This window comes from Scyliorhinus torazame, chromosome 13 (assembly GCF_047496885.1).
Source record: "Scyliorhinus torazame isolate Kashiwa2021f chromosome 13, sScyTor2.1, whole genome shotgun sequence".
In the NCBI taxonomy this organism is placed as follows: domain Eukaryota; kingdom Metazoa; phylum Chordata; class Chondrichthyes; order Carcharhiniformes; family Scyliorhinidae; genus Scyliorhinus; species Scyliorhinus torazame.
The window spans coordinates 31,785,707-31,809,691 of NC_092719.1; the positions used below are offsets into that span (position 1 = coordinate 31,785,707).

General features: G+C 43.8%; 1 protein-coding gene across 8 annotated transcripts in view; it reads left to right on the forward strand.

The window, feature by feature from the left end:
* The window catches only part of sbf1 (SET binding factor 1), a 217,908-nt gene that overhangs the window by 97,479 nt on the left and 96,444 nt on the right, over positions 1-23,985 (forward strand). For 4 of the 8 annotated variants that reach the window (XM_072471256.1, XM_072471258.1, XM_072471259.1 and 1 more), the window contains exons 2-10: positions 845-930; positions 2,891-3,028; positions 3,657-3,782; positions 4,994-5,104; positions 8,087-8,113; positions 15,202-15,307; positions 19,741-19,873; positions 20,390-20,498; positions 20,754-20,867. In XM_072471256.1, the coding sequence (XP_072327357.1) occupies positions 845-930; positions 2,891-3,028; positions 3,657-3,782; positions 4,994-5,104; positions 8,087-8,113; positions 15,202-15,307; positions 19,741-19,873; positions 20,390-20,498; positions 20,754-20,867 (950 nt within the window). The remainder of the gene's footprint in view (positions 1-844; positions 931-2,890; positions 3,029-3,656; positions 3,783-4,993; positions 5,105-8,086; positions 8,114-15,201; positions 15,308-19,740; positions 19,874-20,389; positions 20,499-20,753; positions 20,868-23,985) is intronic. The other 4 variants (XM_072471257.1, XM_072471263.1, XM_072471261.1 and 1 more) reach the window with 1 other exon arrangement.

The window sequence follows — 23,985 nt, forward strand, 5'->3', positions numbered from 1 at the left end:
TATTTCCTCGCATTTTCTCTTTTTAATTTGACTCAATGTACAACTGTGCTTGTGACTGGAGCAAACCTGAGGAGCATGTTGAGCAGGAGTGGTATCTACCGATAGAAATTCTGGCAAATTTACCTGAACAGGGGATGCAAATTGATCTCATCCCCAGGCTGCTCCCTCCTTAAACTATGCAGGAAGTATCTTTGGAAAACTCCTGTTTCCTTAATTTTGTTTGTATTAGAGCATGGAGAAGGGAAATAGAATTCATAATAGACTATTTTGGATGTTGTCCTGCAGACTAAACATATGCTTAATGTAAAATATGGATTAGAAGCTCTGTTGCTGGTAAGACTTTAGAGGTTCTGAACAGATTAATTTGTACAGTTACTGATTGTGAATTTAGAAGAGATTCATGCAAGATGTTCTACTTTGCTGGTAATATCATTACTTGTTATAATAAGATCTTGTAGGCATTGAGTTTACTGGCAGGGTTTATGTTGTACTCTGATGATCTGTGGGGGAAGAGCCACTTGTGGTGTTGCTGCAGGTAAATCCCTGCTGTGGGCCATCTTTCATGACAAGCTGGCCTAAAATGGGAGGAAACGACATCTGTCCAAAAATAGGCCTTGGTGATTCAAAGAACTGCTGTAAAGGAAAATGTTCACAGGCCCAGAGTGTGCTGGGATCAAACATTTGAAAGCATATTTATTAACATGGAATGCCTCATCACTATAGAACCCAGAAGTCATTTTAATCTGATTTAGTGTTGGGTACTGTGTACTGTTTATTTTTAATCTGGTTTAGTGTGATATGTTGTGGGCTTTATTTTAACCTTGAATTTTTGTTTCTTTCATAGGAAGTGGTGATGGTCAGGGCCGGATTATCCAGCGCTTCCCCGAAAAAGAATGGGAAGACAACCCCTTTCCACAGGGGATTCAATTGGTTAGTCAAAGCAAACCATTTAAAATTACTGTTTTGGGCAGCATGGTGGCGCAGTGGCTAGTACTGCTGCCTCACAGTACCAGGGACCCAGGTTCTATTTTGGCCTTGGGGGTAACATTCCTCTTGCAGTCCAAAGATGTGCAGGTTAGGTGGATTGGCCATGTTAAATTTTGGGCCCCTTTAGTGCCCAAAAGTGGTATTACTGGGTTACGGGGATAGCTTACTTAAACACTACTACTCAATTTCCCATTAAACACAAGAAAAAAAACGTACAGATCGCAATCTATTTTACTGTGGGAGAATTGTGAAATCACCATCAGATGGATCAGAAGGCAACTCCTCTCTCCAAGGCTTGATCTAAAAAAGCTGCCTCTCTCCACAGCTTTCTCCAAAAGCTCTCTGCTTCTTTGAAGTTTTTCAAAATGTCTCTCTGCCTTCCTTGGCCCCACCCAATAATTACATCATCTCCCCAGATTGTAAAACAAATGATCTCTGCAGGCTGCAATGCACTTTAATTCCCAGGGACTTTCCCAGTCAAACCACAATCCATTAGCCTAGACTGAAAACACACTTCTTTGTCAATTTCACCATCTGGCTGCTAAAAACACCCAGGCCCTGGAAGACAGAATTATTTTTAAAAAAGCATGACCAATGCAGTCAAACCCCTGGTATTGGCCAATTTAAGGGTTGAAAGCCTGGGGTTAAAACTGGCTTTTAACCCCAGGCTTTTAACCCTTGAATTGCCCAATACTTAGAACCCAATATTCTTAAAGTCTTCCAGTCGTCACAGGATAAAGAAACTGTGCACAAGCCCCAAATTCAATATTTAGCAGGGCCAAAGCCATCAGTCAGATCGCCTTCATCGCAAGCAGCCACGTCGGTCAGTGTGCACCGTATCATCAGGGTGGGAAACCCCTCAAAAGGCAGCTGCTCAGCAGTTTCCGACGAACATTGAGAATTTTATGGTGGTATTTAAAAAATCGCAGCAATTTGCTCTTGCAGAAACCCAGCATGGACACAGATGGCAAATGGCCTCCACCTGTTCTGTAACCGTTTTGAGTTTCTCCTAGTGTCCTGGACAATATTGCTCTCTCGGCCAACCCCATTGGAAATAGAATGTGTTTGACTGCAAAGCTGTGGCAGTTCTGGGAGTTCCATTATAAGAAGGACATTTTATCAGCAGAAAGTGTACAGTTAAGAATCTCTGAAAGGCTTTAAAAAAGTACTTCCTTAACTGTGGGCATACTTTTAAGTTTGTGGGCTGTTACTTGTGGGGTGTTGCAAGGATTAATGCTGAGACATCAGCTATTTACAGCTTATATCAATGACATAGATGAAGGGACCGAGCATTGTTACCTCTAAGCTGTGAGCCAACCAGCAATTGTGTTCTTATGCTGGCCATGCACAAGTTGCCTCTTTATTCCATATGTTCTTAAGGCCCTTTTTGCCTGCTCCCTCTCCACTCCTTTCTCTCTTTCACATCTGCTTTCCCTACACACCCGTCTCATTATGTCTTGCCCATTCCCCTTCCATATCCTTCTCTCACTCTATATATCTCTCTTATTCTCTCTCTCTACATCTCTCTCTCTCTACATCTCTCTCTCTTTACATCTCTCTCTACATATCTCTCTCTATCTCTACATCTCTTTCACTCTACATCTCTCTCTCCTTCTCTTCCCTGCTCTTCTCTCTCCCATCCACACCCCTCTGCACTCTTCTCTTATTGGGAATACAATTCCGATTTTGTTTTTCACTCAGTTTTGGTCACTTAGAAGAGGCAACTTCCTTTGGTCCAGCCCTTGTGCTTCCAGGCAGGTGAATGTCTGTATTTCCACAAGGTTGAGTATCAGGGTTTCCAGATTGGTAAATATTTTATCGTTGGGGTGATGCTGGGTATAACGTTTTGCATTTTCGCTGTCTGAATTCTCACTCATTGTCTCTCTCTCACTCTTCCTTGCAGTTCTGTCAGCCGAGTGGATGGCATTTGGTTCTTGAAAGGAAATCTCCAAATTTCTTTGTGGCAGTTTTAACTGATATCAACTCAGAAAGGCATTATTGTGCATGCTTCACGTTTTGGGAAGCAGTTGAGAGTTTGCAGGTAAAAATACAAAATAATGGGTGCAGTATCTTTACGCACCATTATCTGAGTGTGTTTGCTGTTCTCACCCCTTGACCATTGTTGTCCCTTCACCTAAGTGCTGATTGTTGCAAGTGTTTGATTGAGAGTTTGAATCCGGCAGTAAACATCCCAAGTTGGCATTCTTTTTTGAGCAAAGACAGTGCAAGTTAGTCATTCAACTTGAAGGCTGTTTTCCCAGCGTCCCGATAAAGTTTCAAAACCAAAATTTCAAGCACATTTTCTTCCTTTTGTTGCTACCCTCCCACCTCCAAACAGCGTAGCAATTATAACATCTCTTTTGGCGCCCTGCAAGACGAGGTGGATCCTGTGATTTTCTAATCCGTATGGATAAATTCATGACGGATGTTACAGTCAGGGTGCTGATTTGCTTCACACTTCATCCGTGTCTATTTCAACCTCATCCATTTAGATTAGATTTTGGCCTGTTACTCACCCCTGGGTATCCATTATTCTGTAAGTAAACCCCTTAACCCAGCGATTAAATTTCAGCCTGGAACACACTACCATGTATCTGTTCTGTAGAAGATCCGGCTGTTGTATTACACTGTATTTTGTGCTAATCTCTGCTTGATCTGCTTTCCTGCAGCCCCCGAAGAACCATACTAATGATATCGATGATGAGGAGGACTCAAAATTTGTCCAGGCCCCACAGTTATTTGCCCCAAAGAGTCTGGTTCTGGTTTCTCAGTTGGATCACACCGAGGTGTTCAGGGTAAGAGCCCAGTGGAAGAGGAGGAGTCTCGCATTTTTATCACACATTATGAAAACTCTCTGAAACAATTTGATTATTTCAAGTGCAATGCATTATTTTCGGATGGAGTAAACATCATGTAAACATGATAGTCATTTTGAGCAGTGGAAAATGCCATCAACAGCAGAATGATGAATGACTGGTTGGTCTGTTCGTCTTGTTACTGTAAACAACACATAATTGGCACAGCACCTTTAATTTAGTAGAGATCTCCAGGCCCTTCACAGAAGTATAATCATATCTAATTTAACACTGAACCAAGAAATGATACTTGGAGGTATGACTTAAAAGCTAGGTCGATGAGGTTGGTATGAAGGATAGCTTTCAAAGAGGAGAGAGGTGAGGAGGCAGAGTGTAGGTGGAGAATTCCAGAGCTTTGGACCTAGGTGGCTGAAGACATGGCCACCTATGGGACAAAGTGAATTGGGGTGCTAAAAATAGGGCAGAATTGAAAGAAATGCAGAGTTAATGGAGGTTTGCAGGAGAAAGTTAGAGAGATGGGGTGCTGAGATCCTAATGGCATTTAATCACAATGTGAATTTTAAATTCACTGTGTTGCCAGCAAGCACAGGGGTGACCGGTCAACCAAACTTAGTTCAAGTTATGATACAAACAGCAGACTTTCAGATGACATCCAAGTTTACAGAAGGTGGAAAATGAGAGGCCAACCAGGAGATCATCTGAATTATTAAACCTAGTGATGAAGCAGTCATTGAGGATTTCAGCAGGTGATGAGCTATAATTGGGATGGAATTGAGCCCATCCTCCATTTTCTCACATGGCCCTGCATCTCTCATTCCTGGTCTGTGACAACGGATGCTATTTCTGTTGGGCTGTTTGAGTGATGTTACCTGTGACTCTGCCTGTTAACAGCCTCCGGTGTTTACTCGGCATGTGTCCAGTCCTGGGGCAGGGAGGGATGAGGACAAGCCCACCAGGCTTATTACTGAATGTCATAAAGAAGCTGTTACAGGTGACTGCCCTCCCTTTAGCTGTGAGGTTGTGTGGAGGCAACAGTTGGCTCTTTCATTGATGGCGGGCAACTTATTCAATGGTTTCTTGTTGGATGAAAACAGAATCATGGATACATCATTTACAACTACATGTTATAGTAAGTGCAAATACCTGAACCTTGATCTCTGATCTCTCGTGCTCTCTTTTGTCTTGTGCAGAATTGTCTGGGATTGATCTACACTATTTACATTGATGGTCTGAATTTTCCATTGGAGACGGTGATTGGAAACCTGCTAACTTGCATCATTCCTATCACAGGAGGATCCCAGGTCAGTCTGAGTGCAGCAGTTTGCTCTCACATTTGGCTTATAATTTTCTTCACCCTGCATGTTCTCATTTTCAGCCGCATTGTTGAAGGTTTAATAGCTGTTTTGGTGAGAGGAGTGAGTGAATTGTGGAAGAAACATTGGATTGGGATTTAAACCTTGGAGGAGAGCTGTGAGCAGTTGCAAATCCCATGGAGTATTAGGGTTTTCTCCCTTGCTAAGAAGCCCAGGCAGATCAGTGTGTGGAACATGTGCAGACATAAAGCCAGTGCATTGCCATTGTCACGTGAAGGTTGTGCTCTCTTCCAAGAGTGAAGTAGAAGGCTTGGGCTCTCAAGGTGGTTATTTCACCTGGGCAACAAGTGGAGGTTCCAAATATTGACTAGTGTGGGACAGACTGTTTATTGGGAAATGTGTCCCCAGGATTCTTTGTGGAAAATGTTCTGTGGCATCAGAACACTTCCACTACTTACATGTGAAATCCATCGAACTGAAGATGCATTCCAGCTAATAGACTGTTTTGTAAAATAACAGTGAAATGTGAGAACACAGCCAACAGGCTGCTTTACCATTCCTGGTTATTTATCATATTTCTTGTTTTAAAAAAGCACTAGGATGATTCCGCATTTGACAATTTAACCGTAACAGCTGCCTTAAAAAATGCTGGCGGTCATGTGTCTTTGTTTATATTTCCAGCTACTGTTTGTTCAAATCTCAAATTAGAGATGGGACAATTGAAACCTCATAGCCATTAACATTGTTCACCTGTCTGAGAAATTGCAGAAATTAAAGTTCCATCATTTGTTTTTATTAAACCAGAAGATGTTCGGGCACAGAAATGAGTCTGGTCTGGCAAAATCTGTGGAGAGAGAAACATAGTTAATGTTTTGAGTCCATATGACTCCATAAAGACTCGAAGCGTTAACTGTTTCTCTCCACCAATGCTGCCAGACCTGCTATGTTTTTCCATCATTTTCTGTTTTTATTCCAGATTTCCTGCATCTGCAGCATTTTGCTTTTATTACAGAAATGAGTCATTTGGCTCAAGTCTGTCCAGATGCTTTGCATTCCCACTCTCCTCATCACTTCGGTACCCTTGAATAACTCATCCATTTTTATCCCACCAAGTCTAATCCCATTCTCTGTTTCACTATATTCTTTAATATCCCACCCTAGAGGAATCCCAGAGGTTGCAACTTCAGGGGAGTTGGGCAGGAGGGGAAGTGAGTTGCGCCATTAGGGGAGAATTTCACCTTTCGGAGATGGGAAATGACGACACCTTCAAATTAATAGCTGTAAATCGTATTTTTATTTCAACATTCACATAATAAAACATCCCAAAGAATTTCACAAGTATTACAAATTTGACCTGGGGCCACACAGGAGATCTAAAGGCAGATAAATAAAAGTTTAGTCAGAGAAGGAATTTAGGGAGTTTCTTCAAGGAAGAAAGAGTGGTAGAGAGGTTTAGGGAGACAATCCGGAGTGCAAGAACTTGGAAGCCAAAGTCACAACTGCCAGCGATGGAGTGGTTAAAATTGGGGGATGTTCAAGAAGCCAGAATTAGGGGAGGGTTGTGGGACTGCAGTAATGATTGGGAGAGGTGAAGCCATGGTGGGATTTGAAAGCAAGGATGCAAATTTTAAAATGGGAACGTTGTTTAATCAGGAACAAGTTAGGACAAAAGCATCAGTGTTTTCAATGACCTGAGGTTTATGGGGGGTAGAAGATTAGGAGTACGTGAGAATAGATAAGGCTAGAAGCAACAAATGCATGATTTTTAAAAAATAAATTTAAAATGCCAAATTCTTTTTTTCCCCAATTAAGGGGAAATTTAGCGTGGCCAATCCACCTACCCTGCACATCTTTGGGTTGTGGGGGTAACAAATGCATGATTGAGGGTTTCAGAAGATGATGAACTGAGGCAGGGGCAGAGTTGGGCAGTGTTATGAAATGGAAATAGGTGGGCATAGTGATGTCATGGCTATGGTCAGAAGCTCATCTTGGATTTGTTTATGTGCATGACTGTAAAGTTGTGAACAATCTGGTTCAGCTTCAGACAGTTGCCAGGGAGAAGAATGGAGTCGGTAGCTAGGGAACGGGGTTGGTGACAGGAACTGAAGACAGTGGCTTTATTTGGTGAAAATTTCTGTTTATCCAGTTCTGGATGCTGGGCAAACAGTTTGACAATTAAGAGGCAGCATAAAGCTGGGAAAAGGTGGTGCTGAGGCAGAACTGGGTGTTACCAGTGCACATGTGGAAAGTGATTGTCACTGAGAGGCAGCATATAGATAAGAAAGAAACCAGGTGACTGCACTTGCACCCGGCATTGGGTCAAAATCCTGGCACTCCCTCTAACAGCACTGTGAGTGTACCTACATCACATGGATTGCAGCATGGCTAAAAAAGGCAGCTCACAACCACCTTCTTAACGGCAATTAGGGATGGGCAATGAATGCTGGTTTGGCCAGCAATGTCCATATCCCATGAATTAATTTTTAAGCAATGATACTGGATAGGTGCTGGAGGACGATGGTGTGGTCAATGGTGTCAAAGGCTGCAGACAAGTCAAAAAAGGAAGAGGGGAGAGAACTTGTCACAGTCATATAGGGCGTCATTTGTATCTTTGATAAGAACCGGTGGTATTGAGGCAGGGTCAGAGAGGGAAGTTAGAAAGAGTCCACAAGTTCAAAGAAGAGGGGACAGCAGAGATGGGAAACTAAAGGGAGCTGATCGAAAAGGACAGAGCGACAGAAGATGGGTGAGCAAAATGCTGTCATCATAGAGGTAAAGGACAATCTGCGATTGCAGTATGTGAACTGGGCAGGCGCAGGGTGCATGTGGTGTAACCTACGTTATTGTTGCATCAATGTATGAATTGTTCTTTTCAAATGCTGTGTATCCTTGAGTTATGTTCGCATTCTGTCTGTCTCTAATCTGGTATGTTTATTTTTCATCTACTCTGTCTCTTTATTGCAAACCTAGACGGATGATGAAAGCGAGGAAGCAGGGGTATGATTTTGTTTCTGCTTCAATTTTCGTTGTCTAAAAGCTGCATTGTTAGATGGATGCAAATCGCACTGAGCCATGATTCTATTGGTATCATACATCAGAATAATTGTAAATGAAAATCTTTCATATTTCTGAGTCTGTAAATAGTAAGGCAAGGAAATCCTATGGATGGATTGATTGAGCTGAGATCAGGAGAATTGCTGAAGTGCTGTGGCATTTCATGGTTATTTCAGAATATGGGAAAATGTCTCCAATTGGGAGCACAGGGGTATTTGTCATGAAACCAGACAGCATTTACATAGAATTACATAGAATATATAACAAACGGGACATCCAGCCCAACTAATTCATGCTTGTACTCCACATTAGTCTCCCTCCGCATTAGTCGCCCCTCATTTCTTCTGCCTCATCTCAGCATCTTAGTGGATACTTCTCTCTTTTCTCTTGTGTACTCTTCTAGTTTCCTTTTGAAAGCATCTAAGTTACAGGTGGAGTTGTTTTGGTCATTTCCTGTGATGGCTCATACCACATTTTAACCACTCAAAGAAATGCCTCCTTATTTCCCTGTTAGATTTCTTACTAACATTCTTGTATACAAGGCCTCTAGTATTGGATACTTCCTTAAGTGGAAACGTTTTCTCCACATCTATCATGTCCAACCCATAATTTTAAATACCTCAATCAGGTTGCATCCATGTCTTTTCTAAAGAAGTTAGTGCCACCAGTTCAATCTTTTCTGATGGTTGTAATCTCAGTTCCGGAACCATCCATATGCATCTTTTTTTGCATTTTCACCAGTGCTTTTATGTTCTTTGTAAAGTAAGAAGTCTTACAACACCAGGTTAAAGTTCAACAGGTTTGTTTCAAACACTAGCTTTTGGAGCACCACTCCCTGACAGTGCAGCCATCTTTTTATAGTATGGTAACCATAACTACATAGTTCCCTGAAGGTGAAACTTCCCTTATTCCCCTGAAGGTTCTGACCCATCACTCCATTCCCCCGAAGGTGCTGAATCATTTCCCCCACCCCTGAAGGTGCTGACTCTCTCTGTTCACCCTCCCACCCACCCCCACTCCTGAAGGTGATGACTCTTTGCCTCCTTCCTTTGAAGGTGCTGACTCTCTTTTCCCTCCCCCCTGCAGGAGCTGACTTTCCCATATAGATGTTGTCTCTCTCTCTCTCTTCCACTCCTCCCCTGAATGTCCTGACCCTCCCACGTTCTCTGACAGTCTTGATTATCCCACCACTCTCTGAAGGTCTTGATTCTTTCTCTACTTCCTGACAGTGCTGACTCTCTTTTTTGAAGGTGTTGACTTTCTTCCTCACTCCCCTTCCCTGAACTGCTGAAGTTCTCATCTTCCTTCTCTCCATTTGAAGGTGCTGCTTCTTTCCCCTCTTTCCTGATCTCTTATTTCGTTAAAGGGCCTTTTTTAATTGTGTAAATTTAAACACCCAGTGTTGATTTGATATTTGACCAGGGCATCATATTGGCCTGATGTTCACACAAGTCTTCCAGCAGGTGGCACTGATTTACTGCATAAGCTCTGTTTTTCAATCCAACCTGAGGGATTTAAATTGCACTACAGTTGTTCCAGGTACTCCAGTGAGGACTTCCCATGCATCAACTCCAATCCCAGCCATCTCAAAGAAATCCTTTGCAGATGTGGGTGACCTGATGGTCTCGTGCTAACAACAAGCTTGCCATAAAGCATGACTTTGGGGATGTGGCCATCATCCATTCAGCTCACATGATCCAGACATCAAGAGTTGCCACTGACACAAGAGGGCAAACATGCTGGGGATCCCTGCATGCTAGTTAGTGTATTTCCATATTCGACACTCTGTTTTACTTGCGCATCCCAATTGTAGCCTAAGACAGTGGAGGTGGAAGGTGCTCTGCTGCTTTGGCTTGGATACATTGTTCATGTCTTGCTACTGTAAGTGAGAGTGCTGAAAACACAAGCCTGGAGCACTGGGAACTTTATATTTCCCGTTAGTTTGCTGTTGGCCCACACATGATTTATCAACTTTGAGATGACACTGCAGCTGTGGCAATCCTGGTGCTGATCTATGCAGGGACAAGTTGCTGGTAATTGTTGATCTTGAGGTATGTCAAGCTTTTGACAGCCTCCAGAATGAAGTTGTCAGTTTTGATGGAAGATGAAGTCTCTGCGTCCTGGTCCATGGCTTTCTTTATACTGATTGTCAGTCTAAACCCCTTGCAGGTCTGGGAGAACTGATCTACAAGTTATGCAAGTGGAGGATGAGAGTGTGGTGTCAACAAATGGCAACTCACAGACCAGGACATTACACACTTTTATCTTAGCGCACAATTGTGCTAAGTTGAACAGCTTGCCATCTACTCCAGCATGTAGATAGACAGCTGAAAGCGTGCAATAGCAGCATGGAGGAAAATCTGCCAAAGGGGGTGAGAGGACATAGACCTGCCGTACCCTGCTGCTGATCTTAAAAGCTTCCATTGATGCTCCGTTCTAACCGACGAAGCAGTGCACATTCTCGTGAAAAGAAGAAATGACACTCTGGAATCCAGAGAGGCAGCCTATTTTCCGCAGCAGTTTAACAAGTTCATCTAGGGTACAGTCCTTGAGGTCTATGAAAGCATTGTAGTGTGGTATGCATTGTTTGCCGCATAATATGAACTGTAGATCTGCCAACTCTGAAGCTGCCCTGAGACCCAGGGCAGATGCGTGGATGCCAGAGTCTGCAACCTGATCACAGAAATGTGAATAAAAACCTTCCCTTCAATACTTAAGAAAGAGGTATCTCCAGATTGTTGCAGTCCCTGTGATCCCCTTTGTTTTTGTTTAGGTGACTATTATTACATCACGCATGCCTTGAGGCACGAATGTTTCCTTCCAGCAGAGACAAAAGTTCATGGAGATGCTGCGAGCAGCGCTGGTTTTCCACTTTGTTGATTTCAGGTGGAATGCCATCATTTCCTGGAGCTTTGCCTTTGACAAGATGGCCAATGGCCTTGTTCAGCTCTACGGTGGTGTGCTCGTTGTCTAGCTCCTCCATGACAGGAAAGTCTGAAATGGCACTGCGAGCTGCTTTGATGACAATGTTCTTCATTGCGTAGAGTTCAAGATAGCACACCATTAGGTTCAGTGATGATCATCCCTATCTTTGTCTTCAAGGGAGCTAACTTAATTGCTGCTGTGCCTGTTGCTTTCTTGATTCCTTCATATATTCCTCTAGCATCTGGTTTTCAGCCGATTGTATAATGTTGCAGTTTCACCTAGTATTGATTGGCGCACTGCCGAGCGGTCTATGAATGTTGGTTCTGGCAGTTCTGAGAGCTCCTAGATTTTGTTTGCTGGGGAATGTGCTTGTAGGTCATGAGGGCTCTCCCTTTAATTGCAGTAACTGGCTCCATTTCAGTCCAGTAAACCTCAAACCAGCCAGCATTCCTTTGATCTCTTTTCCATGTATGCAATGAGTTTACAGGTATGGTGTTGTGCAGACAATCTCACTTTGACACCCTAGTCTGACCATGGGTGCTGTTGACCAAAAGAGCCTGATTGAGGATGTTGAAGAACTGTTCGGCCCTTTCTGGTTTGGCAGGTGTTGATTCGAGAATGAACTTCTTGAAGTGGTACAGCTTCCTTGGCTGAAGCCTGACCTTGTTAGGGTGGTTGGTCTGGTGATGTGTGGTGCAGCTGGTGCCAGTAGTGTGATCTCTGATGTCTCCAAGACACCGAGTGGCGTGGTTTGGAGATACCAGTTTGTTAGAGTCCATGGTAACAGCATAACTCCAGAAACCGTTGTCCATTTTTGTTTGTTTTGCCGATTCCCTGGTGCTCTGCATATTGGCCAAGCTGTGAAAACAAAAGAAAATTGTGAAAAATATTCATAACACAAGTTTAACAATTGCATTAGAAGAAAACATGTAGTCAAGGTTAATATAGGCCCTTTATAAAAAAAATAGACAGACAGCATTGCAAATGAAAATAATGAAATGGCCAATTCCTGGAAGTTAATGGTACCGACCCTTTCAAGGATAGAGGTGAGGAAATTGCAAACATTTTATCCATTATCCTCCAGAGATCTCCTGCTTCAGAAATTATCCCTTTAGATTGGAAAGTTGAAAATATATCTCCAGTAGCTAAGAAAGGTGATAGAAGAAAAACAGGAAGCTTGTAGATCTGTTAGCTAATAACTGTTGTGGGGAACTTTGTGGAATCTGAAACTAAGGACAAAGTGACTGAGCATGTAAAAAAAAAAAAAAAATTGCTTAAGGAGCTTCACAATGGATTTAGTATGTCTAACAAACCCAGTTGAATTATTTGAAGAAGTGCCAGGTATTTATAAATCACTGGTTTGGCCTCAAATGGTATGTTGTGGACAATTCTAGACACAATACTTAGGAAAAATGAAGAGGCATTAGAAAGTATAGAGGGGGTTTGCCAGAATGTTTCTAGGGATGAGACATTAGTTGAGCTGAAGTTGGAAAAAGCTCAGATGCTCTTGGAACAGCAAGTTAAGAGCTGAATGAAGAGAGGTTTTCAAGATGGTGAGAAATTTTGATGGAATGGACAGAGAAAAGCTTCCCTCTGGTGAGGGAGCTAATCCAGAGGACGTGGATTTAACATTAATGATGAAAGATTTTGAGGGGAGATGTGGAGGAATGTTTTCACATAAATTGTTGAAACATTTTACTTGAAAAGGTGGAAGAAGATGATTTCCCCTAATTATTTTAAATTATATTGGACAGATATTTGAGGATGAGGAACTTGCTGGGTTGCAGACTAAAGATGTCGATGTAGGAGTAAGCTCTTTCAATAAGTCAACACCCCCAGCTCTCTCCCCCTGTATCCCCTTTAAATTTGTATCATTTAGATTATGTTCTTCCTATCAAAATGCAATACTTCGCTCTTTGTGTTAAATTTTGTCTGCCATATGCCTGTCCATTTCACCAGTCTATGTCCACCTGGAATTTGTTATTATCTTCTACATTGTTTATTCCATTTGAGTTTGTATCATTACAAACTTTAAAAAATGATGCCCTGTGCATCCGCATCCAGGTCATAAATAAATATCAATGGCTATAGCACCAATCCCTGAAGAACTGTATATAGCTTCAGTCTACCTAATGGGACTAAGATATGAGTAATGAAACATTTCAACTGAAGTAGTAGGCATTGAATTAGACAACATCAATGTCAAATAAGCATTTTGTGGACAGGTTTGAAACTATGCAGGATATTGTTATTACAATGTTTTTTTATTGCGAATCACGCCTTGGTGAATTGAATTTCATGATTTGGACGTTCAATATCATGAGGGGTCTAGATAGTAGATAGAGAGAAATTGTTCCCATTGGTGGAAGGGTCAAGAACCAGAGGACACTGATATCAGCTGAATGGTAAAATAACCAACGATGACATGAGGAAAACAATTTTTCCACAGCAAGTGGTTAAGATCTGGAATGCACTGCCTGTGTGTCTGCTGGAGGCAGATTCAGTTGTGCCTTTTAGAAGGGAAAACGACTTGCAGGACTACAGGAAAAACATAGGGCAGTGGGACCGGCTGAATTGCTCTTGCAGTGAGTTGGCATGGACATGATGGATTAAATGGCCTCCTTTTGTGCTATAACCATTCAAAGATTCAATGTATACTTCCCTCCAGTCTGAGAAATAACAGTTCACCATTATTCTCTCTCTCTCTCTCTCTCTCTCTCTCTCTCTCTCTCTCTCTCTCTCTCTCTCTCTCTCTCTCTCTCTCTCTCTCTCTCTCTCTCTCTCCTCCTCCTCCTCCTCTCTCTCCCCCCCACCCATTTTATACCATGCATTGTCCCTTTAATCCCAGGAGCTTCAATTTTGGTTACATGTCCATTTTTGCAGTTCAAATGTCATAATTAGCTTCAAAATATTCCGAAAAGGTATGTTAGCTGTTATAACTCGAGGGCTGGAATATAAATTGGAGGGAGTTTCGTTAACAGCTATATAAAGCCCTGGCCAGCCCACATCTAAAATACAGGTTTTCAGTTCTGGAGACCAGTTTAGAATATATTGACCTTGGAAGGAGTGCAGCATAGATTCACCAAAGTATTGCTAGGGTTTCAAATTTGGATTGTGAGGAGAAATTAAGTGAACAATTGTATTCTCCAGAATAAAGGTGTTTATTTGCTCATTTGAGGCATCGAGATTTTGAAAGGAATTGATCAGGATGAGTATCTCAATTTTAAGTGAGATGCAAAGATTTATGCTGGCCAAAGATATTGAGGGTATGGAGCCAAAGCAGGTGGGTGGAAATAGGACGCAGATTAGCTGTGAATGTATTTACTGGCGAACAAGGCTCGAGGAGCTGAATGGGCCTCCACTAAGTTCCTCTGTTCCAAAGAGTGGCAGTTTGTGCCTTGGGGATGTGGTGCAGTGCCTCCACCAGGTGGTCACCAGTTTGAATTGCTGCTGTTCTGGTTGATTCCTAACTCCCTGGATAAACCCAAAATTGCATCAGTGAGCATTATATTGGTGTAGGAAGAGGAAAAATCGTAGATGTACACAAAATACCAGAACATTGTAATGGGGAGTCTGCACATTCTCCCTGTGCCTGCGTCGGTTTCCCCCGGGTACTCTGGTTTCCTCTCACAAGTCTCAAAAATGTGCGGTTAGGTGAATTGGATATTCTGAATTCTCCCTCTGTGTACCCGAACAGGCGCCGGAGTGTGGCGACTAGGGGCTTTTCACAATAAATTCATTGCGGTGTTAATGAAGGCCACTTGAGACAATAGCAAAGATTATTATTATTATTAGCTCTGGATTTAATGCTTGTCACTACAATGTGAATTGATAATAGGTGAAGTATGAGGAATTTCAGGTAGTGACTGTATTTGTAGGAAAGTATTTTCAAAGCTTTTTAAGCCCCCCCCCCCATATGTATAGTCTTCACCATGTATAATCTTCACCTCCAATTATAGGATTGAATTGTTTCTCTCTCATTCTTGAAATTGATGTTTTGTCTCCATTCGAAGAGGAAGTTTTATTTATTGCTCTTTTCACTTGGATCGAACCAGCTCAGAGTATTGGTCAAACATCTTACAATTTCTGCTTGATTATCTCCACAGAGAACAATCTCACTGGGAGCGGGAGACCGTCAGGTGATACAGACCCCTGTGAATGATGCGCTGCCGGTCAGTGGTTGCAGTGTTGCACTGCTACTCAAACAGCTGGGTATGTGTCTGTAGTCCATGTGTAGCATCAGTCCACCTGTATCATGGGAACACAAAGAGGTTGTGTGCACGTTGATTTTTCTCAATTTTGTTATTCTGTTGGCTCCAGCTGCCTGCACCGTACCTTCAGTAATTCTCTTCAAGCACAGCATTAATTTCTACAATATAAAGAGAAAATATTTTAAATACTCAGGTCAGGCAGCATCTGGAGAAAGAGAACCAAAATTCACATTTCAGGCTGTTGACTCTTTGTCAACTTTTGGCCTGAAACATTTAGTCTGTTACACTCTCCACAGATGTCAGTTTAGCTCAGTTGGCTGGACAGCTGGTTTGTGGTGCAGAGCGAGGCTAACAGTGTGGGTTCAATTCTCGTGTTTTGGCTGAGGTTACTCATGAAGGCCGTGCCTTCTCAACTTTGCCCCTCACCTGTGGTGTGGTGATCCTCAGGTTAAATCACCACCATCAGTTCTCCCCCTCAAAGGGCAAAGCAGCCGTTGATCTTCTGGGACTATGGTGACTTTACCTTTAGATAGATTCATGACTGAAAGGCGAATCAAGGGCTATCAGACTAGTGTAGGCAGACGAGTGGCGCTGAGGCTGCAATCAGATTAGCCATGATCTTGTTGAATGATTAGAACAGGATTGAGGAAGGGCAGCACGGTGGCACTGCAGCCTCACAGCGCTGAGGTCCCAGGTTCGATCCCGGCTCTGGGTCACTGGCCGTGTGGAGTTTACACATTCTCCCTTTGTCTGCGTGGGTTTCTCCCCCACAAGCCAAAGATGTGCAGGTTAGGTGGATTGGCCATGCTAAATTACCCCTTAATTGGAAAAATGAATTGGGTACTCTAAATTTATTTTAAAAAAGAACAGGATTGAAGGGCCAAATCGTCTACTTCTCCTAATTTTTATGTTCTTATGTGCGGTTGTATTATTGAATCTGTTTCCACTATTTTGTTGAGGATTCTAGCTCATAACTCACTGTGTATTCTTTTTGTCACTTATGGTTCTTTTGCCAAGTCCCTTAAATCTCTCCTTTGGTCACCTAGTCTTCTGCCATTGATAACTTTCTTTTTATTTATTCTATCTAAACTCCTCAATATTTGGGCACCTCTATCAGATCTCCTTATAATGTGCTCGACTCTAAGGAAAACCAATCCAGCTGTTCCAGTCTTGCCAGACAATCCTCATCACTGTTTATTACACTGTTTATTACATTTGCAACATTTGACTATGTTCAGATATCAGTCATTAATACATAGAATCATAGAAATGTTACAGCGCAGAAGGAGGCCATTTGGCCCATCTTGTGTAAACCAGCCCGAGGATACCCAAGTGCCTTTTCTAATCCCACCATCCTGCACCCGGTCCATAGCCCTGTAGCCTAGAGCACTGAAGGTGCTGATTCAGGTACCTTTTAAAAGAGTTTAGGGTCTCTGCCTCCACCACCAATTCAGGCAGAAAATTCCAGACTCCCACTATCCTCTGTATAAAAAAAAGTTCTTCCTCATATCCCCTCTACACTTTCTGCCATTTATCTTGAATCTATGTCCCTCGGTTCTAGAATTCTCCACCAAGGGAAACCATTTTATCCTGTCCCCCCTAGCTCTTCCCCTCATGATTTTGTACATCTCAATTAAGTCACCCCTCAGCATTCTTTGTTCCAAGGAAAATAACTCCAACCTACCCCAATCTCTCCTTGTGGCTACACCTTTCTATCCCTGGCAACATTCTTGTAAACCTCCTCTGCGCACACTCCAGAGCAATAACGTTCTTCCTGTAATGTGGCGACCAGAACTGCACACACTATTCCAGTTGTGGCCTCACCAGTCTTTTATACAATTCTAACATTATATCCTTACTTTTATATTGTTTATATCTCTGCCAACGAAGGCAAGCATTCCATATGCTTTCTTAACGTCCTTGTCTACTTGAACTGCTGACTTTAGGGACCCGTGTATCCGTATGCCAAGACCTCTCACTTCACTTACCCCTCTTAGTATATTCCCATTTAATGTGTACTCTCTATAACTGTTTGACCTCCCTAAATTCATGACCTAACACTTGTGTGTGTTAAATCCCGTCTGCCACTTTATCGCCCACTCCACCAACCTATCTTTTTACAGTAACTTCATGGAAGCCTACTTGTGACAATAAGCAATTTTTCATTTTCATTTTTTTACCATCTATATTGTTTTGAAGATTCTAGCTATCTTCTACACTGTCTACCACTCGGGCAATCTTTGTGTCATCTCCAAATTTCCTAATCATGCTTCCACGTTCACGTCCAAATCGTTAATATATGACACAAACATTAAGGATCCCAACACCGAGCCCTGTGGTCCCAATGCTGACCCTTGAGGAGCACCACTGAATAATTCCTGCCAGTCTGAAAAACAACCATTCAGCACTACCACAAACAAAAGTAAAATGCAGTTGATTCTGTAAACCTGAAATATAAACAAAGTGCTGGAAATTCTTAGGTCTGGAAGCCCCTGTGGAGAAATTGAGAGTTAACATTCCAAGTCGATTACTTTCCTTATTGAGCCAGGATAAAAGGGAAGGAAGACACATGAAATAGGAAAGTTTGTGATAGGGTGAAGGGCAGGAGTTCACTCTGCTTTGCTTTCTGTCTTTGCCAGTTTCACATCCAAACTGCCACTGCCCCTTTAATGCCTCGCTCTGCCTGCCCTTTGCCACCTTGCTCTGTCACCACGGAGTGTGCCGGGAGATGTTTCCTCAGTATTAGCGCTAAGGCGTCTCACTCACTTTGCCTTTGTAGTCCACGCTGAGCTGAGATTGCTTCATCCTGTTTCAGTAGTTAGCGGCCTTCATTGCTGTTGAATTGTTGAAGTTTGATGCTTTCAGCGGATGAATTTCAATAATGGTGATATTTTTATTGTTCAGGTTTCTTGGCTTGTTCTGCAAACAATGGAAATGTGTATTTATTAGTTTGTGATTTTCATTAATGACTTGGATGAGGGAGTTGAAGGGTGGGTCAGTAAATTTGCAGACGAAACGAAGATTGGTGGAGTTGTGGATAGTAAGGAGGGCTGTTGTCGGCTGCAAAGAGACATAGATAGGATGCAGAGCTGGGCTGAGAAGTGGCAGATGGAGTTTAACCCTGAAAAGTGTGAGGTTGTCCATTTTGGAAGGACAAATATGAATGCGGAATACAGGGTTAACGGTAGAGTTCTTGGCAATGTGGAGGAGCAGAGAGATCTTGGGGTCTACGTTCATACATCTTTGAAAGTTGCCACTCAAGTGGATAGAGTTGTGAAGAAGGCCTATGGTGTACTCGCGTTCATTAACAGAGGGATTGAATTTAAGAGCCATGAGGTGATGATGCAGCTGTACAAAACTTTGGTAAGGCCACATTTGGAGTACTGTGTACAGTTTTGGTCGCCTCATTTTAGGAAGGATGTGGAAGCTTTGGAAAAGGTGCAAAGAAGATTTACCAGGATGTTGCCTGGAATGGAGAGTAGGTCTTACGAGGAAAGGTTGAGGGTGCTAGGCCTTTTCTCATTAGAACGGAGAAGGATGAGGGGCGACTTGATAGAGGTTTATAAGATGATCAGGGGAATAGATAGAGTAGACCGCCAGAGACTTTTTCCCCGGGTGGAACAAACCATTACAAGGGGACAAAAATTTAAGGTGAAAGGTGGAAGATATAGGGGGGATATCAGAGGTAGGTTCTTTACCCAGAGAGTAGTGGGGGCATGGAATGCACTGCCTGTGGAAGTAGTTGAGTCGGAAACATTAGGGATCTTCAAGCAGCTATTGGATAGGTACATGGATTACGGTAAAATTATATAGTGTAGATTTATTTGTTCTCAAGGGCAGCACGGTAGCATTGTGGATAGCACAATTGCTTCACAGCTCCAGGGTCCCAGGTTCGATTCCGGCTTGGGTCACTGTCTGTGCGGAGTCTGCACGTCCTCCCCGTGTCTGCGTGGGTTTCCTCCGGGTGCTCCGGTTTCCTCCCACAGTCCAAAGATGTGCGGGTTAGGTGAATTGGCCAATGATAAATTGCCCTTAATGTCCAAATTGCCCTTGGTGTTGGGTGGAGGTGTTGAGTTTGGGTAGGGTGCTCTTTCCAAGAGCCGGTGCAGACTCAAAGGGCCGAATGGCCTCCTTCTGCACTGTAAATTCAATGATAATCTATGATTAATCTAGGACAAAGGTTTGGCACAACATCGTGGGCCGAAGGGCCTGTTCTGTGCTGTATTTTCTATGTTCTAGATACAATTAAATACTACAAATTCCCAATAAGATGCATTTGAACAGAGAAAAGATACTCTATGTTCAGTAATGTATGTTCTAACATAAGAGATGCTCCATGTTCAAAGTAAGGTATATTCTATCACACAGTAACTGGCTTTTCATTATTTCCAACTCTGGAATTTGTTTTTTTAAATCTTTGTTTTCTTTTTCCAGGAATTAGCAATGTACTGGAGCTTTTCTGTGCTGCCCTAACCGAACACAAGATTCTGTTCCTGTCATCCAGTTACCAGAGGCTGACAGAGGCCTGTCGAGCTCTCCTTGCTCTCATGTTCCCTCTGAAGTATAGGTAACTAGGAGATGGTCAATGCATTCAGAGAGGTGCTGGTGTACTCGGGGCACATTGGGGCTATTAGGAGGGAGTACTGATTGGGAGGCTGGGAGGCTTGGCAGGTAATTGTGGTGTAGGTGAATTAGCCACTGAGCTTGGCTTTCTGGTCAAATGGATGCTGTACAGTGCATGAAGCTTTGCAAGCAGTTCTTGGATGCTGGGTTAAGAACTGAAGAGTTTTAATAACAGGTTACGGAATTAAGGAAAAGGTCAATATGAGCTTGGGGAAGGGGAGTGAGGGTAATGGGGTGGATGAGAGGGTGGAGAAGGGTGTGAGGTGAATGCCTGGGTGGGAAGGGGATTGGGATGGGTGGGTGGGAAGAGGGAGCAGGATGTTGTGGGAGGGTGGTGTGGAGAGTGGTTTGGGAGTGCGAGGCTAACTTGTAAGGTTTCATGGGGCTGTGACTGGGGCAGCAGCTTGAGTGTCTCTTATTTTGGGTTTGCCATGAATGAATCTTTGCCTTGTTTTGTTAGTTTTACATATATCCCAATTTTACCGGCTCAACTTCTTGAAGTGCTGAGCAGTCCCACGCCTTTCATCATTGGAATCCACTCTTCCTTCCGAGCAGAGATGCAGGATTTGGTGAGTGTGCCCAACAATGTTGTTCGTTCAGTCATATCTCGTCTGCAGAGTTCCACCACTCACTGAAATATTTGATTGCAATCTAAAGTTGGAGTTGGTGAATATTATTTTCATTTATGATGCCAATGTATTTTAATATTGACCAAAGCAGTGGGGGGTGAGAGGTTTCAGGGTTGGAAGAGAGTAATGAAAGATAAAGATGTGTATGAAGAGGGTGGCTGATGTTGGTGAGCTGTTGATTTTTTGTTTCTCTAGCTGGATGTAATTGTTGCTGATCTGGATGGCGGCACAGTTGTGATTCCAGAGTGTATCCATATCTCAGTCCTACCGGAGCCTCACCTGCTTCAGACTCAGACAGCACTTTCCATGGTAAGATATTTTGAACTATCAGACTGTTGATGCTCTTAATGGGGAGTGTGTTACGTCCACCCCCAGGTGAGGTTCTCGGGAAGTTGTTGTTCCAGGCGAGACCCCTCGACTTTTCATTATCTGGCAGGGTTACCCCCAAATTGTTACAAATCCGGGTGAGGAGGGATGACTGGCTCCCTGTCTTTATTTAACCCCCTCTGCTGTAGCAATAAGGTTTAATCTAGTGGGTATCTTTTCCAGACCCAATAGTTATGTTTAAAAAGGATCCGATTTAACCAGGCTTTCTTTAGTTAAAGATAGTGAGTTTATTAGCTACTAAAAAGGCAAGGAGAAAAATGATAACAAAAAACATGTACTTACACTCCCAGATTAGGGGCGTCATTCTCCGACCCCCCGCCGGGTCGGAGAATGGCCGTTGGCCGCCGTGAATCCCGCCCCCGCCCCCGCCGAAGTCTCCGCTCCCGGAGATTGGGCGAGGGCAGGAATCCGGCCGCGCCGGTTGGCGGGACCCCCCGCTGGATTCTCCGGCCTGGATGGGCCGAAGTCCCGCCCAGGAATTGCCTGTCCCGCCGGCGTAAATCAAACCTGGTATTTACCGGCGGGACCAGGCGGCGTGGGCGGGCTCCGGGGTCCTGGGGGGGGGGGGGCCGCGGGGCGATCTGACCCCGGGGGGTGCCCCCACGGTGGCCTGGCCCGCGATCGGGGCCCACCGATCCGCGGGCGGGCCTGTGCCGTGGGGGCACTCTTTCCCTTCCGCCTCCGCCACGGCCTCCACCATGGCGGAGGCGGAAGTGACTCTCCCCACTGCGCATGCGCGGGAAACTGACAGCGGCCGCTGACGCTCCCGCGCATGCGCTGGGAAACTGACAGCGGCCGCTGACGCTTCCGCGCATGCGCCACATTTCCGCGCCAGCTGGCGGGGCAACAAACGCCATTTCCGCCAGCTGGCGGGGCGGAAATCCCTCCGGCGTCGGCCTAGCCCCTCAATGTTGGGGCTAGGCCGCCAAAGATGCGGAGACTTCCGCACCTTTTTGCCGGCGCGATGCCCGTCTGATTTGCGCCGGCTTTGGCGCCAGTCGGCGGGTATCCCGCCGTTGGGGGAGAATTTCGCCCCAGAAGTGAGAATTTAGTCCAATGGTAAGTAAATTTAAATAAATGTTTTTAAAAAATAAATTTAGAGTACCCAATTCCTTTTTTTCCAATCAGCACCACTGTCTCACGTCGGCGAGGATCCGGTTTGGTCCTGGCCCTGGGCCACTGTCCATGTGGAGTTTGCACATTCTCCCTGTGTCTGTGTGGGTCTCACCCCAACAACCCAAAGATGTGCAGGTTAGGTAGATTGGCCATGCTAAATTGCCCCTTAATTGGGAAGAAAAATAATTGGGTACTCTAAATTTAAACAAAACTTTCAACATTTCTTTGTATATTCTAAGTGGAAAAAGAAATCCACTAGTCCGTCTAAGCATTGCACGCAGGGTCTTTTGAGATGATGTTGCCATTCTGTTCCTTTGTTTTTACCGGAGATGGTAATCAGTTACAGGATCTCTTGTGATGGGGTGGCCTTGATGTTCCTTTGTCTTTGCTGGAGATAGTAATCAGCTGTTGGATGCTTTTAGCAGTACCATGTCTGGAAACAGGGAGGGGTTCCATTGTCATGAAGAGAAACACTCTGTAGCAATTCCAATCAGTGACCGACTGTACATTCTCAGCCAATTTGGGGATTTCTATCAATTTGAAAAAAATAAAACTCGGGCCTTATATAAAGTTCAATATTTTGGGTGTAATCCAGTGTTTTCTTTCTCCTTCATCATGACAAGTGTCACCACACAGGGTTTGGGGGCGTGGGTGGTTGAGGACTGAGGCATCTGCCCCAATTGTGGTAAGATGTATAATTCTGACAGCATGCGACCTGTCTGTGGATATAGTGAGCAGATAAGTGTAATTAAATGGAAGCTGGGAGTCGCTCTGCAATACATGTTGAAAAGTGAGGGTCTTAAGTTGCTGAGGGGATGTAATTACTGAATTGCTGGCTAGCTATTTTGAATGGGTTAATTTGTTAAAATAATACGTTCACAAACAAAGTTTCATTGTTTCAAAGTTCCAAATAAAGCAAAGTGCTTATCTATAATATCTATTGAGTTTTTCAAGCTCAACTTAATGCAAAAGCAGGAACTTGGAAATCCGAAGTGAAAACAAAATTGCTGATCAGGTCAGGCAGCATCTGCGGAGAAAGAAGTAGAGTTAACATTTCAGGTCTTTGACCTTTCATTGGGTTCTGCATTCAGGCAGACAAGAAAAATGCAGGAAATTCCGCTAACTTTAACTACATAAAAACTAGCCATGCCTGCAAGAGCTCATCAGGTTTATAGCAACAAATCTCATTATGGGCAGTGGTTCTTATAATGGTTGAGACCCCTGAGATTTCTAATACATTTTTACACTGAAAGCATTAATTGTAACAGCAGGAGTTCAGGGAGCTAGGCAGAAAGTTAAAAGACAGGACCTCGAGGGTTGTAATCTCGGGATTACTCCCTGTGCCACGTGCCAGTGAGGCTAGAAATAGGAAGATAGAGCAGACAAACACGTGGCTAAACAGCTGGTGTAGGAGGGAGGGTTTCGGTTATCTGGACCACTGGGAGCTCTTCCGGGGCAGGTGTGACCTGTATAAGATGGACGGGTTGCATCTAAACCGGAGAGGCATAAATATCCTGGCCGCGAGATTTGCTAGTGTCACACGGGAGGGTTTAAACTAGTATGGCAGGGGGGTGGGCACGGGAGCAATAGGTCAGAAGGTGAGAGCGTTGAGGGAGAACTAGGGAATATGGACAGTGTGGCTCTGAGGCAGAGCAGACGGGGAGAAGTTGCTGAACACAGCGGGTCTGGTGGCCTGAAGTGCATATGTTTTAATGCAAGGAGCATTACGGGTAAGGCAGATGAACTTAGAGCTTGGATTAGTACTTGGAACTATGATGTTGTTGCCATTACAGAGACCTGGTTGAGGGAAGGGCAGGATTGGCAGCTAAACGTTCCAGGATTTAGATGTTTCAGGCGGGATAGAGGGGGATGTAAAAGGGGAGGCGGAGTTGCGCTATTTGTTCAGGAGAGTATCACAGCTATA